Source organism: Macrobrachium nipponense, chromosome 15 (assembly GCF_015104395.2).
Source record: "Macrobrachium nipponense isolate FS-2020 chromosome 15, ASM1510439v2, whole genome shotgun sequence".
In the NCBI taxonomy this organism is placed as follows: Eukaryota; Metazoa; Arthropoda; class Malacostraca; order Decapoda; family Palaemonidae; genus Macrobrachium; species Macrobrachium nipponense.
In genome coordinates this window covers 62,232,973-62,249,825 of record NC_087208.1, presented here as the reverse complement: position 1 = coordinate 62,249,825, position 16,853 = coordinate 62,232,973, and the positions used below count along the sequence as shown (strand labels likewise).

Here is a 16,853-nt window from a genome sequence, read left to right as displayed (position 1 = left end):
CGTTTTGCAGCAGTCTTTGTTGAAACATCTTTTGTTGTGATGTACATTGGAATCGTGTCTTGCTTGGCAGAGTTCGCTGATGTCAGTTTGGGCATCAGGAATAATTTGGGAGTTTGGCTTTCCCATTAAGATAAATTATTAAATATTTGAGTTCTGCTTCCATTGCAATCATTATGATGCTGTCTTCACGTCTGTTGTGGTATCGATACCATTATTAATGTCATAGCAGTAGTGAGTGAGTAGGCTACCTTAATCACATCAGTATTTTTTTTTTCATACTTCATGTTAGCGCATTTTGAATAATAATGTAGTTCAGCATTGCTGAAAATCGTGTTCCAAAAGGAATAAAGATTCGCAAGGAGCGACAAGCCATCACTCTGTATTTTATTAATCTTGTTAGTCCAGAGTTACATTCATAAGAACTTGTATTGGCAAACTCTTCCTCTCTGACCACGTGAGAGTGCCTCAGTGGCGTGATCGGTATGGTCTTGGCCTGCCACCTCGGTGGCCGAGAGTTCGATTCTCGGGCATCCACTGAGGGATTAGATATGTGTATTTCTGGCGATAGAAGTTCACTCTCGACGTGGTTCGGAAGTCACGTAAAGCCGTTGGTCCCGTTGCTGAATAACCACTGGTTCCATGCAACGTAATAAAAGCATACAAACAAAAAAACTGAGCACGTGAGCTTTAGACTTACTTGAATCTCTAGTTGTAGAGCCAGTAAAGTGAAGCGCTGTAAGAAACCCAGTTTCCAGTCCCATAAGGACTTTAGTCGGCGACAATACCTTTTCCTTACTTCTCCGGCATTGGATTTATTACGCTTACCTTATCATCACAAGTACAAGATTGAGTAGGTTTCAGTCATAGTTGACCATCAGTGCTTGAAGGGAGATGGTCTTGTGTTTTGTCTGGTGCAGCATAACTTTTTCCATTATGTGGAGAATAGCACAGTATGAGATTGTGGTCCCAAATTCCATCTTTATATACACAACTTAGACCTTAATCGTAGCTTTTTTGTAGTGAAGAAGCTTCTTATAGCAACCAAGATGAATGATATTGTGACCTTGACCTTCACACTAAAAACTGATGCCATAAGGGACATTCATGTTTCAGAACTACATCTTGCTGGAGAAAAATTGTCTTAAGTTACTGACCTTTGCAAGAACAATAATGTTGTCTTCATCATTTCACCACTCAGAATGCTCTGTTTGAATTTTTCTTCCTCTCTCTCTGAGCTCTCTCTCTCTCTCCCCTCTCCTCTAAATTCTCTCTCTCTCTCTCTCTCTCTCTCTCTCTCTCTCAGACAGACTTGTGTTAGAGGTTCCAGAATATTGACTTTCAGCTCAATTTCCGCTTAATGAATTAATTCGGCAACTTTGTAACTTTATTATGCCTCTATGGCTCTTGGTTATGCATTGAGAATAATTAGGGTAACTTTCACGCGAAACTTTACTCGACGATACTCAGAGGCTCTTCGGCAGAATTTGGGACAATTAGTTCATCATCTGAGAGGGTGTAATCTTGGCAGTTCTGAAGCTGATGCAGTGTAACCTTAACAGGTGAAAGTTATAGAAATGTTCGTCTCCGTCGACGTCAAAAGATGGTTTTATTTAGCGGGTTTTCTCTTTTAGATGTTAATGGATATTTTTATCACCCATTTGTTTTCTTCGTGCATTAAAAAAATATTAAAAAAGAGAATAACTGAAGAATTCATCTTGATGTCTTAACATAGTTTTAGAATTGAATTGCCTGATCTTCTGTCTGTCTACCTACCTGGAGGGTGTAGGAGAATATGGTTCTAATTCAGTGTGTGTGTGTGTGTTACTGAACATATAAATATTACTCGTTTGTAAATGAACAAAAAGATACTTGAAGGTGCCGCTATTAGACAGCGTTATATATATAGTATTCACTTTACAATGGCAAATATGAATTTAAAAAGTATCACAGGGATTTTGTAAATACCGTTCAAATATTGAATTAGGCCTTTTGATGTTTCATTATCATTCTGAAAAAAAAATTTCCTCATTGCTAATCACCTTATCTTTTTATGAAATCGTTTATGTATTTAATCATTACCCAGAACTATTTATGAAATAGGCATCGTTATAAAGGTTTGAAACTTTGTATTCATAAGGTCATGTGGGTCACACACTATGACCTTATGAAGCTGGTGTCTGCAATATTCTAGGAGAATAATCACATAAAAAACAAGTAAAAACTACACTGAAGTTTCTCCCACGTAATTGAGGTCTCTATACAGCGTATAATGCTCTATGAAACTCTCAACCGCGGCCCATGAAGCTCAACCACGGCCGGGTGGTGGCCTATGGTGCTGGTACCTATCGCGCTTCCAGAATTACGATTATATCTAATTTTAACCTTAAATGAAATAAAAAACAACTGAGGCTAGAGTGCTGCAATTTGTTATGCTTGATGATTGGATTGGCTTATGTTTTTGGTACTTACAGCACCGCCAGAAGTACGATTATGGCTAACTTTAACCTTAATTAAAACAAAAAATTTTGAGGCTAGAGGGCTGCAATTTCGTATGTTTGATGATTGGAGGGTGGATGATCAACGTATCAATTTGCAGCCCTGTAGGCTCGGTAGTTTTTAAAGATCTGAGGGCGGACGGTCAGACAAAGCCGGCACAATGGTTTTCTTTTACAGAAAACTGAAATGGGCTCTGGACGATGTAAGGAAGCTGAGCAGTGGAGCCGCGTCTCTGGGAAGATGGAAATGTGTTTCTGCTTGTGGAGATGTGATGGATTGAGGTTCTCAAGCATCCGAGACTAATATTCTCCTTTGCGTTCACTGATGAAGGTCCAGCGCGAAACTTTTCCTCTTCTTGTAAATTAATCTTAAAACGTTAAACTACTTCATTATTCAATAAGGTAACCTAGAGTATGAAAAAATCCCGGTGTGGTGAATGTGCTCATTACCAACGCTATGACAGCAATAATGTTGTTATTACTACAAGGTGTCTATAAAGTCCCAGTACCATTACAAGTATTTATTGCCCAGAATTGTGCTGGGACTTTATGGACACCCTGTATTAATAAAGCAGAGGCAAAGATAGCATCGTAATGATAATAGTGGAAGCGGAAGTACGTGATTGGTTAATAATCCTAATTATCCTCAACGTCATTATATGGTAATAATAGTTGCCAAATCTTTGGCCCGTTATTAAGGATCATTTGATCCATACACTCCGTAGCTAATACCCCAAGTTCTAGGAGATTTTGCCCCGTAGGGGCCAGTGTGCCTCATGCGATGCACTGTAGGCATTACTTAGGGTTCTTGGCAGCGTCCCTTCGGCACTTATAGCTTCAACCCCTTTCATTGTTTTTATTGTACCTCCGTCCGTAGTCACTTCCATCTTTGCTTTCCACCCTCTCCTGTTACACCTTTCAGACCTTTTTACTGTCAATTTCCGTTTCAGCGCTGAATGGCCTCATAGGCCCCAGCGCTTGGTGTTTGGTGTAAATTATATATTCTATTCTATTCTAGAAGCCTGCGGGTATGATATTTTCTCAAGTATCTATACGAAAAGTAACTTCTTAAAAAAAAGAAAAAAACAGCAGTTTGTATGAGTGAGATTTATAAGTCCTGATTTTATATTCTCTCGGTTTTTGACGTCACTGAAAGGTTGAAAAAATAAACAGTTAAGTAGTAGCTATTATCTGTTACATATTCCCCTTTTCTTAATTACTGTGGACGTGTCTTTTATAAAACTATTGACGGATCGAAATATGGAGTTACGGAAAGAATTCATTTGTTTCTTTCTTATTGTTTGCGATACTTGACGAAGGGAGATATTAAAGAGAAAAAAAATTGAAAAATCAACCCCCCACTTAAAAGAAAGATGTTTAGGAATAAGGGCACACGTAAGTACTGAGAGACTGAATGGCTTGGCAATAGAGACAGGCATTCCCCGACCAACTCTCAGGTACACAAAGTGGTATTTGGCGGCTTTGATGCAAACCGCACACGATCTTTAAATTTTATAGAATATAGGAGATAGAACTTGTCGACAAGAAATGCTTGGAACTTAGAATACCGATTTTGAAATCGCTTTGGGCAGTGACAGCTGCCAAACGAATTGTGTCTCTATGACCCTCGGCTGTGACAGGTATTTTGAAAGTGAACTACAGTGAACAGTTTCACGATAGCGCTCATCCCCAGTGCTCTGATTTCGAAAGATTAAATTGCATTTAGTGTGTCTGTGATGCTACCATTCATTTTAGTGTCGGTGGGACTTAATTGGAGTCATTCTCGCGAAAGAATTCCATACGTCGATATTTCCCATAAGGGGGGAGGGGGGGTTCCGTCAGTGCACCTCATGCGGTGCACTGTAGGTATTACTTAAGGATCTTTGCAGCGTCCCTTCGGCCCCTAGCTGCAACCACTTTCGTTCCTTTTATTGTACCTCTGTTCATGTTCTCTTTCTTCCCTCTTACTTTCCACCTTCTTCTAACAATTATTTCATAGTGCAACTGAGAGGTTTTCCTCCTGTTACACCTTTCAAACCTTCCTACTCAAATTTTCCCCTTTCAGCGCTGAATGACCTCATAGGTCCCAGTGCTTGGCCTTCTGCCTAAATTATATATTCCATTCCATTCCTGCGTTGATATTTTACCTTGTATTCTTTTGCCGTGGTTGGGTTGAAAAATTTGTGAATACTGCTGGTCCGCTGGTACAGTGGTTATTGTTGTGAGATGCCCACTCACATGTGGCGGGTTCACGCGTCTCTCCCATGGCGATGAAAAATCACTGGCTCTATATCATGATTGGTTACTGCTGCAGCGTGGGGTCTGCGGTGGGAGGTTGCAACCAACATTCTTTTGAAGCTTGAATTTCTAGTCGATGGCCCCTTTGGTGTGCTTGTTCCAGGTTTCACCTTCTGAAATAGTAATGATAAAATAATATTCGCATTATTGCTCTCTGAAATGGCTTAATGAAGAGGAACTGCGCTATTAGATAGGAATGATTCTCTTCGGGAATTATAAAATAGACTTACAAAGTCTATTTAATAGAAACGCAGTAGCATTGGCTGGGAAAAGATGTACGTCCAGGCCATTTAGAAGTGAATGTGCGTTCGATAACACGTCCGAAGGACAGGTACAGCTGCTATAGTAGATTCACATCAACCGTGCATTTGGTGTCTAGGCCAGTATCTTACGACGCTCCTGATAAGACACGTCCACAGTAATAATTAATAGAAGACAGTAATATGTAATAAATAATAGCTATTCTCAACTGTTCCTTATTTTTTTAACCTTTCAGTGACCTACAACCACCGAGAGAATATGAAATCAGGCAACTTATACATCTCTAGTATAAAAGATACTCTTTGTTTTTTAAAAAGTTACTTTTCTTATAAATATTTCGCTTATTTTATTGTTAGGAAACTTTAACCTTAAAGCCCTTGAAAGAGCAATACTTAATGTTTTCTCGCATCATTTTAAATTTTGTGCTTTTCAGTATTTTAGATTTTTTTTTAAGACCTTAATGGTCTCTGTAGAGTTTTCGCGATATTGACTTTTGGAAAGGTAATTGGTTACTCAGTATCCAATTTCAGAATCTTTAATGCGAATACCAGCGACAAAAAAGCAACTTTATTTTCCATTTTAGCCTGTGGCCTGAGTGAGAAGAAAAAATGACAGTGGAGTGGTGGGGGGAAAGATTGAAGCCAAAGAGGTAATGGAAATAGTTTGATGATAAAGTTCTCCAGGTAATTGATTATCCTGGAGGAGACTTGGGCTCGAGACCGAGTTTGAGGGAAAGTTGCTCATTATTTTTCTTTTGTTTTTTTTACAATGTCATTAAAAACGTTAAGGTAATTCATTCTCATTAGAAGGTCACACCCAAAATCTATGCATGTTGTGCAAGATTTTGCTTTCCAGCAGAGAGTGGAGTTGGAATGAAGTAGAGTACAAATACGGTAGCTATATTTAAATATAATGTGAGTGAATAGTAGATAAACTCAAGTGTACTACGTAGATTAAAGGTAACCCACTGCGCGTATTATGTATTCGTAAATCACCTTTTAAATCTCAGATCTAAAGCAACATAACTCGTGTAATCTGTTTCATTGCACTGGTAGGAAATATTATTACACAAGCATAGTTTATATCTCAGGATACCAAAATTAAATGTGATGATCTGGTTGAATATTCTATTAAAAGTCTTAGTAACTTTTAGTAGATGTAGTTTTGTCTAACTCCTAAAAATTGTATGGTCTCTGCCTATATTTGTGATATTTTTGCCAAAGGAATGATTTCTCATACTTTAATACATATAAGCGATTTGAATTGATGTGGGCCACGTTATTCGGCCGTAGACTTTCCACCACTGTGTGCTCGTGGTCGGTTTGGTCTTGGAGTACCACCTCTGTGGTCGCGAGTTCGATTCTCGGGCATTCCATTGAGGAGTCAAAGATGTGCATTTCTGAGACAGAAGTTCACTCTCGACGTGGTTCGGAAGCCACGTAAAGCCGTTGGTCCCGTTGCTGAATAACCACTGGTTCCATGCAACGTAGAAACACCATACAAACACACAAACAAACCTCTGAGAGCTCGTTTATATGGCGGTCTTTCTTCTCTTTTAAGCTCGTTACGGTTATGAATGTTTTCTTACAGAAAAGCGATACGTCAATGATCACTTGTGTATTTCGAAGTTCAGGTGTTATTTCTGTCTGGATATATATGTATTAAGTAAATTTCCTCAAATGTTTATTTTCACCCCTTGTTGAAAGTACTCGTATGTATGAATCGTTTACGAGTTGCTAAAGCAGTTCCTCGTTGGACGAGCGGATTTCGCGCTCGGCTACCAATCCGGTGGTCCGAAGGTCGATTCTCGGCTCGGCCAACGCGGAACCAGAGGAATTTATTTCTGGTGATAGAAATTCATTTCTCGATATAATGTGGTTCGGATCCCACAATAAGCTGTAGGTCCCGTTGCTAGGTAACCAATTGGTTTCTAGCCACGTAAAAATATCTAATCCTTCGGGCCAGCCCTAGGAGAGCTGTTAATCAAATCAGCTCAGTGGTCTGGTAAAACTAAGATATACTTAACTTACGAATTGCTAAAGAAAACTGATGTAAGCGTAAGACATAAAGTTTTTAAGAAGTCATTAACTGACTGGTTCCTCCTGTCATAAAACAGTAACGTTACATCAGGACAGGATTTATGTCGCAGGGAAATGAGACGCTCTCATGAATTCGCAAAACAATGAGAAAATCCCAACTTTGGCATTTACCAAGACGTTTCAGGAGGGCCTTCTCTCTCTCTCTCTCTCTCTCTCTCTCTCTCTCTCTCTCTCTCTCTCTCTCTGTATGTATGTGAGTATGTATATGAAATTATATATTATATATATATATATATATATCTATATATATAATATATATATATATTAATGTGTGTGTGTGTGTGTGTGTGTGTGTACATATCAATATATAGATACATATGTAGTGTGTATATACGTACAATATATGTTTATATGTATATATATATACATATATATATATATATATACATATATATACACACACATAACATATATATGTGTGTATATATATAATGTAACCTCCTACCACAATAACCACCGCCACGTATTGATCCCGACGTCCTGTCCCCCTATCACAAAGGTCTTATCTAATCCAACATCCCCTCTGTAACCAATCTGCAGCATCATCAGCATACTATTTTTAAACCCTCCGTTTTGAAGACCGTTTTTGTAAGGTCCGAAAATAGCGGGAGGGTTTCTTCGGAATCCCCACTTGTGCCTCGTCAGTCGCCGGATGTGAGTTTTTTTTTTTTTTTTTTTTTTTTTTTTTTTATGTGGATACCAAAATGGTAAACAAACTTGAAAGTATGTTGATGTACAGGTATACACAGTGCTTGAAGTTTTAAACAAGGCGCTGTAGCTTCACTGAGTGGTTTGCAGAGAGAGAAGTTTTCCTCGCTGGACGACTGGTTTTCGCGCTCGGCTACAAATCTGGTGGTCCGAAGTTCAATCCTCGGCTCGGCCAACGCAGAATCAGGGGAATTTATTTCTGGTGATAGAAATTCATTTCTCGATATAATGTGGTTCGGATTCCACAAGAAGCTGCAGGTCCCGTTGCTAAGTGACCAATTGGTTCCTAGCCACGTAAAAATATCTAATCCTTCGGGCCAGCTGTAGGAGAGCTGTCAGTTATCTCAGTGGTCTGGTAAAACTAAAATATATTTAACTTCTTCTGCAAGAGAGAGAGAGAGACCCTGAGTGAGTGCCATTCAGAGGTAACGAGATTTGTTCCTGTTTTGTAAAAGAATTGACAGTTTGACCAAAACGCGATGAGCTGAAGGAAAAAGAAATTCCAGCGTTGGGTTGACTTGAGTTGAGAAATATTGGAAGCAGGTCAGATGGCTGCAAGATATTTCGAACTTGGGTAACAAATATTGTTGTAAACCACACTTTCCATCTTATAGACAGCTTTGGAATATGTTAAATGATTGGATGAAATGAAAGACTTCGATATTATATACTGTTAATTGATTTAGATGAGGCTCGTGATTTCAAATTAAAACTGTTTTTAGTCATACTGCTTTCGTTCACTGTTAATTGGAATTGGTTAGAGCTTATTTTTAATTTACATTAGACCTGGAAATTGCAAAAACGATTTCAAATGAATTTGATTTCTTACGAGCTTTAGATAAATTAAATTCCTTGCGGATTCGGTAAAAACAATGGACAAATTGATAAAGATGATATTGCTTATGACGGGATTTCCATTGTATCTTTTCATTGAAGGATGTGAACTGGGAAATTAGTAATTAACTGTATAAATATATGTATCTTGGTAATAAGACGAAAGTACCGAGCATCTCCTATGTTTCAGTTTTCCTTCGTCTTTGTAATTGTAACTTTGTTCATATATATATATATATATATATATATATATATATATATATATATATATATATAAAACTAAAAATATCAGAATTAGGATGAAGTAAATGAATTCTGGTATTTGCAGTACATTATCTTCACGCGTTTTTATTGATTTCATCGTATATAAGAGTATATATTATTTATGTGTGTGTACATGTGTGTGTGTGTTTGATTGCGTGTGCGCAATTGTGTGATTTGTAAAAAAAAAATTGGTAATAGTGTATTAATTTGAACGTTTTCTCTTCTAGTGAGACAGTAATAAGTTGGACGTTTTCACTTCTAGTGAGAGCAATAATTTGGACGTTTTCTCTACTAGTAGGACAGTAATAATGTGGACGTTTTCTCTACTAGTGAGACAGTAATAATGTGGACGTTTTCTCTACTAGTGAGACAGTAATAATTTGGACGTTTTCTCTAATAGTAAGACAGTAATAATGTGGACGTTTTCTCTGCTAGTGAGACAGTAATAATTTGGACGTTTTCTCTACTAGTAAGACAGTAATAATGTGGAAGTTTTCTCTACTAGTAAGACAGTAATAGTCTGGACGTTTTCTCTACTAGTGACACAGTAGTAATTTGGACGTTTTCACTACTAGTGAGACAACTGGGAGTCGAATCCCAAGCGAGGTGGAGCAATACAGACAGGTTCTGCGATAACTTTTGCCTCCCTGTTTACCCAAGCGATGCATTATTTATCTGTACGTTAGTCGCCTGTCATGTACTGCTTCCAAAGTAGCAAAAAGGGTGACGCCCTCGGAAGCCATCGCCTATAACAGGAATAAGAATTATGTACACCTATATATAAATAATTTATAGAGAGAGAGAGAGAGAGAGAGAGAGAGAGAGAGAGAGAGAGAGATACCTTGGTTATTGAAAGAGCTAAAGAGGAGTTGAATAGCAGGTTAGGTGCCAAGGGAGGTGAAAGGGCGTATTTACACAATATCAAACTCGAGGGAAAAGCAAAGACAGGATCTGGGTCAGTCAAGTGTCATCAAAGATAGAGAAGGAAATATCTTGTTCTATGGATGATGACATAAAACGAAGATGGTGTCATTATTATAAGCATCTCATAAACATAAACAAAGGCAGGTGATGGAGACGCGGTGTATATAGGTAAAGAAGGTTATAAGTAAAATGAAGAATGGCAAAACACCAAGTTCATTATTTGTTCAAATTTAAATGTTGAAGATACTTTATATAGAAGTGGAGGGAAGAGGAAACTGGATATGTAAATTGTTAACAACACTCTGGAAGGAGGAATTAACGCCGAATAACTAAGAAAAAAAGTATATATGGTAAATATGTTTTAAACAGAGAGCGGATGTTATGGCATGTGTTAATTATAGAGGCATGAAGGTAACATAACATTTATCGAAGGTTTTAGAAAGACTACTTAATGAGAGATAACGAGCAATTGTAAAGACAGTAGAACGGTTTCCACAGAGAGAAAGGCACAGATGATACTGTCTCTACGATAAGAGAGTTACTGCGCATTTACTGACCTAGGAAAGGCATCCGATAGGATACCAAGGGAGATAGTATTATGCTGTTTAAGAAATAGAAAAATTATGTTAGGTTGGTTAAAATGATGTATAAAAGAACATGGATGGACAGCAGTAACACCAGCCTGTAGCAAAACAGAAATCTTACTATAATGGGCGTAATGTCTGGCTTTCCGTCTGTCATTCAATCACGGCCAAACGGCTGGACCGAGGGGCATGAAACTTGGCAGGGTTACAGTGGGGATCCATAATATGGTTTATAATGGGGTTTCATCCTACCTCCCCCCAACTCCCTAGAGGGGTTGGGGTGAGAAGGGATGTACTGCCCGTGAAACGAGGCTGGCTATGCCCGTAGACTTAGTTACTTTACGAATTTTCATACATAATTTCTGTATGCATATGTTTGCTAGTGTTTGAAATTAGAGTTAGTATCCACCAAGGTTCAACACATAGACGTTTCTGTTTGTACTCTGAATGTATTTAGTGAAGCGATTAGGAATGAAAATCTGTGTTAATTGTTTTATGCAGATGATTGGTGATTACGGCAGTGACTGAAGAAGTATTGCAAAGAAGGGTAAGTGTGTGAGTGTGTTAGGAATTTCTTGAATGGGGGTTGGTATGATGGCAAATGTTGGTAGAAGTGAAGTTATGTTGTTCACCAAGCTGGGAGGAGGTAGTCTTTTGTACAAGGTAGAAGATACTTAAACTTAAAACAGAATTTTAAGCACTTAGGATCGACCTTAAGTGATGCAGACCCTCGATTTATCCAGCTTTCCTTTGGCTTTTTTTTTAATGCCCTCACAACAACTCGACTCCATCTACCGTTTATAATTCTTAATTAGGAGTTTATAGCCTTAGATAGCGATCTTTGTTTTTGCAGTTATGGCAAAAAGCTTATAATTCTATTCTCACCTTCCACATACTCTAATCAATATCCGTGACCATTTTAAAACGATGCTATTTTGCTCTCCGTTTAAATCCTCCGAACACAAAGACGCCTTTAACTTAAGCCTCATATCTAACATCTCCTCATCTATTCCTTGCCATACACCTTTAACCTTGGCTCCTCCAGTCACCTCATTGAATAATCCATGATCGCAGATCACTGCGTAGTTATGAAACATTAAACTTGATACGCTATTTTCGACGCTTAAAATGAACCTTGTATTTACCCCGTAGAAGGGGTAGCGTTGTTAGTACCGTCAGCGCACCTTATGCGGCGCACTGTTGGTATTACTTAAGGATCTTTGCAGCATGCCTTCGGCCCGTAAATGCACCCACTTTCATTCCTTTTACTGTACCTCCGTTCATGTTCTCTTTCTTCCTTCTTACTTTCCATCCTCTTCTAACAATTGTTTCATAGTGCCACTGCTTTGAGGTTTTCCTTTAGTTACACCTTTCAAACCTTTCTACTCTCGTTTTGCCTTTCATCGCTGAATGACCTCACAGGTCCAGTGCTTGGCCTTTGGCCTAAATTATATAGTCTATTCCATTCCTTGTATTTAACTGACCTCTTCCTCGGCAAGAAAAAAGATAGCCCGGATTCACAGTAATTTTCACTCGCTCAAGACCTCTTCTTTCATTTAGCTTCCTTCACTAATCTATTTTTTTCCATGGATATTAGCACAGATTTTTTTTCAGCAGTTCCTGTCTTTGTATTTTGCTACTGCTTGTGAAGATCGATCACTCTCCCCCTCCCCCCCACCAAGGACCCTTGCCTCTTCTCGACTCTTATCACTGCAACATCTTTTACAAGACGACGGAGTCTTTATCCTAATGAAGTCCTTCCTGGCCTATTCTGTTGCCGCACCAAGATTGAAGTCGACCACCATTATCTCGGCAATTTCAGCTCTTGACTTTTCCAATCTTACTATAATGGGCGTTATGTTTGTCCGTCCGTCTGTCATTCAATCACGGCCAAACGGCTGGTCCGATGGGCATGAAACTTGGCAGGGTTATAGTTGGGACCTCTAAGATTATTTATAATGGGGTTTCATCCTACCTCTTCCTCCCACCTCCGAAGGGGGTTGGGGTGAGAAGGGATTCTCTGAAATGGAGCTGGTTCTGCCCGTGAAACGGGGCTTGTTGTGCCCGTAGATTGCTAGTATCATTCAACTGACATAAATTCCTCCTCCCTTTGACGTTTAACAAAATTATTTAACCTGTGTGTGTGTTAGTTTTCAGCTCATGCGTTATTGTGATGACTAATTGTTTGTACGAGCCTGAGTATCTGTGTACAGGATAAAACCATTCATCTTCGTCCATGATATTGTTTCAACATAAAACATTTAAAGTAGATTACCGAATCATCGTCTTCATTGCAAACTTTTTTAGTTAAGTTTGGTTGGGCAGAGGTGATCATTCTGACAGATAACGAGTAAGCATCTGTTTCCATTAATGGACGTTATGCCTTTTGGATAAAAGTTTACCTTTACAGATTTCTCTGTTATTTTCTTGTTATGTTTACTGAAAATTTTACGAGATGTAAATGTGAGGAACAAAATTTTTGTCTTTTTTGTCAAATTTAGCTCAGCCCAGTGAAGAGTTAGAAACAAATTGCCTGGGGGCTAACTTCCTATAACATTCCAACCGAGAAATGTTGTAGTATACAGTGGTAGAATGGCATTTTAGAAGTTTCCTAGGAAAGTTGACAGCTTTTTTTTTATTTGCAGGTTTGCAATGGCCGTCCTACTGGGGGTACCAAACCCGCTTCCGGATGACTTGACGCTGGGGTATGAGGTATTCAAGAACCTTGCCACAGACGAAAAAACGAAGGAAAGTGTAGCCCTCTTGAGCGACAACCTGCAAATGACCTACAGTGAACTCCGAAATCTAGTGGACTCCTTGGAGGCGTGGATTCTAGAAGTAGTCGATACAACACTGAAGAAAGAATCTCAAAAATTAGCAAATTACGAAGCATACCTGAAGGAAAATGAGGGCTACGGCATGAATGACGACGAAGTTGATGTTAATGCTGCTGGTGGGAATACAACAGACCGTGGAAAGTCTGTGCAGAATGGCAAAGACACCACAGATTGTGAATCGAAAGCTAGCAGTGCTGATCAGTCCTTCGAAGCTGCTAAAGTAGGAAAAGTGTTCTGCATTGCTCTTTGCATGCACAGGAGTCCCAACCTTGTGGCCCTCATCTTGGCCATCTGGAAGCTGGGCTGGGCGTTTGTACCTCTTGATCCAGCTGTGCCTGGAGTAAGAACTCTGTTCGTCCTTCGAGATGCAGAGCCAGCGTGCATAATTACTGACGAGCACACAAACATGAAGGTCAGGTCTTTGGAATCAGACACATCTATTCACCCTTCCAGTGATAAGAGTGGGACAACCACTAATGACAGTAGTGGCACCTCCGAAGTTCTTAAATATTGTGTGAGTGATAGGATCGTCGACATCCGAACGTGGGAGAATTCGTCCGCTGAAACAAGAGAAAAATGGATGGAAAGGAGTCCGGCATTGCATTATGAGTTAGAAGGGCCGGGAAAATTAGCTTGTCTTATGTATACCTCGGGTAGCACAGGTAATCCGAAAGGTGTGTTGCTGACGATGAAGAACTTGATGCACCGCCTTTATTGGCAGTGGAACGAGTTCCCTTTTAAGTCGGACGAAGTGTGTCTCATGTCAAAGTCTTTGACATTTGTCGACTCTCTCACCGAACTCTTCACTCCGCTGTTAGCTGGTGTGCCCGTGGCCATAGTGAAGGAACTCCACATAAACCCAGAAATCATCATTAATTACGTCGGTAAATATGGTGTTACCAGGCTTGTGTTAGTCCCATCGTTGTTGAAACTTTTAATTTTGTACCTAAACACAACCAAAGATTCGATAAGGCTCCTGCAGATGTATCTGAACCTCTGGGTATCAAGTGGAGAGCCAATTCCTGGGTGGCTTTTGAATGATTTTTTCGCCATGTTTCCCGGTAGTAACTTTGTAAATTTCTATGGTTCCACAGAAGTGACGGGAGACGTCACTTACCTTAAGATAGAGGAGACTACATGGAAAGCGGGAGTGAAGGTCCCGATTGGGAAACCAGTGTTCAACACCGCACTCGTTGTAGTGAAAAAGAACGGCCAGTCTTACTCTTGTGCCAAAGCGGACGAGGCCGGGGAAATCGCCATCATCGGGCATAACGTTTGCGCTGGCTACCATCACGGCAAGCAGTACGCGCCTGACACAAGCATCTTTATCCCCGTTTCGTCCATCGAGTTTAGTGATGAGAAAGCGCGAAATAACCTTCATGAATTCTTGCGAAAAATCTATAGAAATGACCGAACGGACGCAAGGTTGTGCGATGGCTGTGAACATTCAAGAGTGAAAGAGAGTGAAAGTGTCCAGACTGTGAACGAAGCGAGAGTGCCAACAAGAAATGATGTGTGTGAATCGGATTCAAACCATAACACCTCCGAAGTGAGTTCCCCAAAGAAAAGTCCAGCAAAGACGTCAGAGAACCAGATCACTAGTCTTTTTAAAAGTGCGTTTAGTCCTTCCAAGACCAGACAAAGTCCAAATAAAACTCTACCAAATAATGCGCAGACGAGTCCCTTGAAGTCCGGTCAGACGTGCAATGAAGTTTGCTCTCTCAGAGAACTGTCATTGAGGACAAGCTTAAGCTTGACCAAAGAAGACTCCCTTCCAGAAAACGAGGGTTCCAGCTTAACGAAGACAGAAATGGCCGGAGAGTGTACTGAAATTTGCGACGTCGAGTCTTCCAGATTCCTGGAAAACGTCGTGGCCTACAGGACTGGCGACTGGGGGAAGGTGGTCGGAAAACACGTGATATTCGAGGGGCGTAAGGACAGTCAGGTCAAGGTCAGGGGCGTGAGGGTGCAGCTAGCGGAGGTGGACGACGCTGTTCACAGAAGTGGGTAAGATACCACATGTTTATGTCATCTACTTTGGTGGCGCGCTGGTACCACACACACACACTCTCTCTCTCTCTCTCTCTCTCTCTCTCTCTCTCTCTCTCTCTCTCTCTGGTGTGTCACATTCGAAAAGTCTTTTTAATGCCTTGGTGAACCACTATGCACAATACTATAGTGATTGGCTATGGATAAGCCAATCACAGGGCTGGAAACTCTCGGTCTCTCGAGAGTGTTCACATAGGCAGGAAGTATGTTACACCGCTCCTGAGTGCTACATCTTTTTAAAGTATCTCTGCCTATGTGAACTGTCTCGAGAGACTTGAGAGTTTCTAGCCCTGTGATTGGCTTACCAACTGCCAATTAGGAGCGCACATGCGCAACATGCAAATGTTCTCACAGTTTTAAGTTATGAGGGACACTAGTAGGGACACAAAGACCCTCAAATACTATTTAAACTAGAGAAAAAAGACCCACACATACTATTAAAACTCGAGAAAAAGACACCGAAATACTCTTAGAACTCTGTCAGACTTGAAAATGTTTGTGAGATAAAAAAAAAAAAAAAAAAAACGTCTCGAGGTGCAGCAGAGTTTGGACATAAATAAATTTGCACCTTTTAAACTTTTGCGACAACGACCCTCCTTTTCCCCTCCGTCCTGGTTTCTTGTTTAGTTCTTATCAGGGTACCTGCTTCCTTCCTATTTTTCCTCTTCGTGTCTTGTTTTTCATTATTTCCCGTTTATTGGTGTTTTATTGCTTTTTTCATTTTAATCGGATACAGTCTTTTGATTTACGTGATTACTTAGTATGTTTGCTTGCTGATCATGTTGTTTTCATTTGGAGTAGAATAATAGATGCTACGAAGTCTCTCTCTCTCTCTCTCTCTCTCTCTCTCTCTCTCTCTCTCTCTCTCTCTCTCTCCTCCTTCTCCTCTTTCAGTTATCTTTATTAAGATATAAAGCTAACACATAAATACTCTGGAGAGGGAAAAGTTCGTAGAAAACTTAAATAAGTTAAACTGAATTATGCTCGCAGAGTGGTTCTTCATTATTGTTAAAAGAAAAGTAAAAACTTTCAGATTTTTCCCGGGATGGGAAAAACTGTTGCTGAAAAATTAATTGTATCTAAATGAGATATCTAAAAAATTTTAACAATTTTTCTTTCACCTCAAGCCTGGTCTAGAATTTCCTATTTATTGCATAACGATGATGAAGCCCATGAGAAAGATGTTGCTCCTCTCTTTATTCCTAACGTAGAGGTCCCCATAGAAGAAGAGAGGAGAGAGAGCATAATTCAGTTAAAAATATTTAAATTATTCACGAACCTTTCCCTCTCCAGACTATTTATTTGTTAAGCCTTATATCTTAATAAAGATAACTGAAAGAGGAGGAGGAGGAGGAGGAGGAGAGAGAGAGAGAGAGAGAGAGAGAGAGAGAGAGAGAGAGAGTTAAAACTGGTGCAAGAATTCTTATCTTGTTGGAGTTCTTCAAGTACTCCTCCTCCTCCTCCTCCTCCGTGTGCAATCTAACCTCTTGACCTCAATTT

The 16,853-nt window shown here is 39.7% G+C and overlaps 1 protein-coding gene across 2 annotated transcripts in view; it reads left to right on the top strand.

Annotated features, from left to right (window-relative positions):
* The window catches only part of LOC135195010 (beta-alanyl-bioamine nonribosomal peptide synthetase ebony-like), a 224,106-nt gene that overhangs the window by 32,885 nt on the left and 174,368 nt on the right, over positions 1-16,853 (top strand). For both annotated transcript variants that reach the window (XM_064221284.1, XM_064221283.1), the window contains exon 2: positions 13,113-15,311. In XM_064221284.1, the coding sequence (XP_064077354.1) occupies positions 13,120-15,311 (2,192 nt within the window). In that variant the 5' untranslated portion in view covers positions 13,113-13,119. The remainder of the gene's footprint in view (positions 1-13,112; positions 15,312-16,853) is intronic.